The 5,000-nt window shown below is 38.3% G+C and overlaps 1 protein-coding gene across 1 annotated transcript in view; it reads left to right on the forward strand.

Annotated features, from left to right (window-relative positions):
• The window catches only part of LOC137996894 (3-oxoacyl-[acyl-carrier-protein] reductase FabG-like), a 21,834-nt gene that overhangs the window by 14,099 nt on the left and 2,735 nt on the right, over positions 1 to 5,000 (forward strand). The window contains exons 6-9 of the mRNA XM_068842530.1: positions 1,423 to 1,463; positions 1,772 to 1,841; positions 4,590 to 4,626; positions 4,973 to 5,000. The exon at positions 4,973 to 5,000 is cut by the window's right edge and continues 36 nt beyond it. Of these exons, the coding sequence (XP_068698631.1) occupies positions 1,423 to 1,463; positions 1,772 to 1,841; positions 4,590 to 4,626; positions 4,973 to 5,000 (176 nt within the window). The remainder of the gene's footprint in view (positions 1 to 1,422; positions 1,464 to 1,771; positions 1,842 to 4,589; positions 4,627 to 4,972) is intronic.

The following is a 5,000-nucleotide window of genomic DNA, read 5'->3' on the forward strand; positions in this document are numbered from 1 at the left end:
GGAACCAGCTCAAAATTAGAGAGATTTATTTGGGGCAGTATCAAACTTTCATCCTTTATATTTCGGCTGGGAATTACAATTAAGAGGTGATTTTTGGCAAGGACCCTTTTCTAAGGACGCTCTATTTGAAAATGGCGCCAAATCCCATAATTTCACAAATTAATTTTTTTGTGACGTCACACTTCGGTACTCTATTGCACGATGGGTTATGCTAATGACAGAGTTTCAGTCAATTTTGTGGTTTGTCAGAAGTGGTGTTCACTAGCACTGATGTTGTTGTTGATCAAGATCAAGGAAAGCAGTGTTGTTTGTTAGTCAGTGTCACTCAGCATGTTAAGTCTGGTTTTGGTTTTAAGTTGTTTGAGGCTTTTAATACTTTCCTTTCTATAGATCGCTTTCTGTCTTGGCAAATAATCTTGTCACTGAATTGCTCTTTGGGACTGATATGTCCAGAAATGCTTCAGTCTTTAGAATAAGATGCATGCAGATTTCAGTAAGCGTCACGAATCATCCCCTTGCCCTTCTCCCCAACTTCAAAGTTACTTGTGTCTTGGAATACAGCACCGTGCGAGCAGAGCCTGTCTAAAACTCACCAGGGGGCAAGCAAGACAGAGGCTCTGCAGAAATTGTGTCAAGTCTTTTAAGTTGCCGCAGCCAAAGTTCCTGGGCTAGTCACTCCGGTCAAACCAGTTTAGGCAGCGCACGCATCATATTTTTGACAAGGCGAAGGTCAAAATCGAGTCTTCAGTACAAAAATCAATATGGCGTCTAGCTGGGAGTGCGATTGAGACTTGACCTGGGTTTGAAACTGTCTGCAAGCAACGGCTTGTGCATACTCAATAAAGACTAGTCTTTACACAATTTCTGCAGAGTCCTTTCTTTCTTGTTGAGTTAAGAAAGACTCTGCTTGCAGGGTGGGAATACAGACAATTAAGTTAACATCAAAAAGTGTCCGCCAAATGCTGCTTCTCAGGTAAAGATAAACAGCTACATAATTTAACCCTGAGGTAAAAGGAGGCTAACCTTTACCCTTACCTTAATGTTGGAAATTGGTCGCAGAGACTTAGACTTAAGGACGTCCGCGCAAAAATTTTCTAACATTGATTTTTTTCTGCTAATTTTACCATAATTGAAAGATGATGAGTTAGTGATGTCAGAAACGTTAAAAAAATGGGGGGGTCACCGTAATGCCCACAGACTGATTATGGATTATGCAAATTAGTTTTTTTCTTCTTTAGAACCGTTCTGTTAGCCATATAATAAACAACTTAATGACCTTGACTGTTCAGTCGTTACAGGAAATTCTCAAACCTCAGCCTAGCTGTATTGACAAGGCAAGGCCTCGGTTTGAGATTATTCTGTCTTGACCTCACTCTCAGTCATTAAGTAGTTATGATTGATATGTTGTGTATTTTCTTCTAGGATGTGTTGTGAATGTGTCTAGTGTTAATGGCATGAGATCGGTAAGTTAGCATTCAGTTGACTGAATTTTCCTAGCATGTTGGTTTCTTTTGCTATATGTTTTATTACAGCCTTGTTTATAATGTGTTGTGAATTGTTTCCTTTTATTGTCAGTGTTACTGTTAATTGTTTAAAATGGATCTTGTGAAGAAAAAAACCCAAGTATAAATACAAGGATAGAACCTATGGCCTGCAGAACAATCTGAATTACAAGTTCGCATGCAGGCTATCAAAGTAATCCTTGGTTTAGTTTTATATAGTAAAGAGCAAAGAAGCCCTGCTAACAATCTACTGTTTCATTACTTTCCAGTTTCCTGGAGTGCTGGCTTACTGTATGTCCAAAGCTGCAGTCGATCAGCTCACAAGGTGTGCTGCACTTGGTTAGTGCTGGTTAACTTTTTTTTTTCTCAGCTTTATTGGAAACATGAGTACACTCTTACAATCAACAGAAGAAAATGGTTCTAAATCATTATTATTAAAAAATGAACTATGGATATCAGATTTCAGCATTTTCATTGGTTCACCGGACACAGGCTATCAGTTTTTAGTATCACCTAACTAGTGGACTAATGCAAATCCTGCATTTTGATTGGCTACGCTACTAGAGGACTATTAGTAATAGTCTTCGAGTAGCAAAAAGCGTGACGCTATTTCGTTTTATTCCCAAATAAATATTTCTTCAACTTGCATTTGCTAACTTTGTTATTGCCTTTTCTTTCCGACTAGTTGGGTGATACTAAAACAATTAGACCCTTTGCCCTCTGAAGGGCCACAGGTCAATAGCCCAGTCAGCTTCGCCTCATGGGCTATTCACCCGTAACCCTTGCAGGCTACGGGTCTAATTGTTAAATATACCTGCTGTACCTAATATGGTCAAGGAATGCTTCAGCAATAAAGCGAGCTGAAAACATTTTTGCAGCTGTGTTTTCGACCAAAATTGTCCTTGCGGAAATCGATGCTTCAGTGGTCCAAGAGTTTAACTTGTTGATCCTGGAGTTTTTAATAAAACAATAATAAAGTATTCTACTCTGGCTTGCTGGATATAAAATGATTATAACCAACTCGGAGCTACTGTACGTGCCTCGTTGGTTATCCATCACTTCATATCCAGCACGCCCTCGTAGAATAATAGTTACATATTTTTAAATAATAGTGTAATAATAGCAGCAGATAATTTAAAAAATACATCACTTTAAATTAGAGGAAAGAGCTTTAAGGGGCTATGTCATTAATGATGTAATTTCATGACACCCAAAATGTAGAATGAAACATTGCAATAGCCAATTAAAACTTTTGAATGACATAAAAGACAACAGCAAAAGGATGGATGGACACAATTTGACAAGATTGAAACTGATTGCATTTGGGTCATCTTTGGGGAGCAGTGGTGGGAGCACTCAAACCGTAAGTGGGTTGAGTTTGTGTTGGTTCTGTACTCTGCTCCAAGGGTTTTTCTCCAGATCCTCTGGTTTTCCCCCCTCAGCAAAAACCAGCACACACAGCTGATTCCAGCTGGCAGTAAGCTGTGCTCCAACGTCACACATAAACCGTATAGCAGCAGCCAGAGGCGCCATAGTATGCTTTCGGTTTGACCTTGTTGAGCTGGGTGATTGCTGTTGAGTTGTGACAGCGATGAGCAGTGACAATAAATAAATATCATTATTATTATTATTATTATTATTATTATTATTATTATTATTATTATTATTATTATTATTATTATTGTAAAAAATTAAATCGGCCCAATGCTTTTCAAGTTTAGGACAAATCACCTGGATAAAGGTCATTTTTGCTCAGAATCATCTTGTTTGTGATATATTGATAATTTCAATTTCATATTACCATTTTCAAGTTTTAAACTTGTGATTAACAAATTAAAAGATTTCCCTTGAAACACCCTAAACTAACATGACATACACTGTAGCTCCTTTAATGGAAATAATACGAGATGGGGAACCCATGCAAAGTGTGACCCAGAGCTTGGGAAAAGTGGGGAAACAAATAAGAGTAGTAATATTATTACTTGAACAAATGAAATCCAATTTATTGTTAATGCTCCTTAATTTAATTAACCCTTTCACTCCTGTAAGGGCCAATGAGACTTATAGATTTTACTCTGTCTAACGCCAGACGATTTTACTCTTCAATGGGGAAGCCCACAGGAGTGAAAGGGTTAACAACAGCTAGGTTCACTCAAAAACTTTGTCCCCATTAATTAACCCTTTCACTCCTGTAAGGGCCAATGAGACTTATAGATTTTACTCTGTCTAACGCCAGATGATTTTACTCATCAATGGGGAACCCCACAGGAGTGAAAGGGTTAAATAGTGCCCTTTAAATAGACAGTGTGGATGAGTGGGGAGAGTGCTCAGACTAAATAGCCAATGCCAAAATTCCACTCTGACAAACGGCTGGAATTGTGCAAGTTAGTCCATGGTTTAATTCCTTAGCAGTGCTTGTATTTTTTTGTGCTCTTAGAACTGAAGAGTATATTAAAGTGCTGTTTATAATATTTTAATTTTTACTTAGTACCGGTACTTGTTTTTTTATTCTTGCAGTTGGCACCTATAATTCTGTTTTTGTTGTTTTTGTCGTTGTTCATATCATTATCTGAGGAGGCTTATAACCATTCATGAATTTGTTTCCAACTTCAGAAAATGACATAGGGTTACTTGACATCAACACACAAAATTAATGTAAAATCAGAAAAGCATTAAATGACACAAAGGATGTAAACATCCTGCAGTATCCATGTGTGATCATCCAGGAATTCTTCTTATTTCTGGGCAGACACGTGAGCTGGCACAGTGGTAGGGGGCGTCGTCTGTACCCTACACTTTAGTGGTATCATAATTTATGTGGGTTGATCTAAACCTGACCTCAGGTGTGCCAGTTTCCCCACCCCTCCCCCCCCCCCCCCCATCCCGTCAACACCATCACCTCCATCTAATTGCATCATGCATGGAGTAGTGCAGTGGTGTGCTCTCACTGGTATCATCCATGGATCCTTATTGCCTCTGCCAGAGGATCCTTTATATGCTCTCATCTAGATCTCCAAAGTAAGAAAATGATAGGGAAAAGAATCATGTGATTCTCAAAATACTCTTAAATGTCTCTTCTTGTTTCAGAGTTGGCCTCCAAGCAAATTCGCGTTAACTCAGTTAAGTAAGTGATTAGACATCAACAAAGATGAAGAACATTGAAAATTCAATATTAGGTTATGGTGTATGTAATAAGTTGTATTCTGCAACAAAAACACTTCCGTCAGTTAAGTCATTTCTTAGGGGCGCACCCCCTTCTAAGAAAAATCCAGGATCCGCTCCTGCACAGACATTAAACGTAGGAACTTTCGTTTCCACTGTGTCCATGGACAGCTGTTACTTATTCATTTACTAACGTTTGGGATTGAAAAGTACCGGCATATTTAAATCCCTTTATCTCTTTCAGGGTTTATTTGGATACTTCAATAGGAAAGTCTTCTTGCTTATTGTTCTATTAACTTTGTTTTCAGCCCTGGAGTGATTCAAACTGAAATTCAC

The sequence above is a fragment of the Montipora foliosa genome, chromosome 3, assembly GCF_036669935.1.
Source record: "Montipora foliosa isolate CH-2021 chromosome 3, ASM3666993v2, whole genome shotgun sequence".
NCBI lineage: Eukaryota > Metazoa > Cnidaria > Anthozoa > Scleractinia > Acroporidae > Montipora > Montipora foliosa.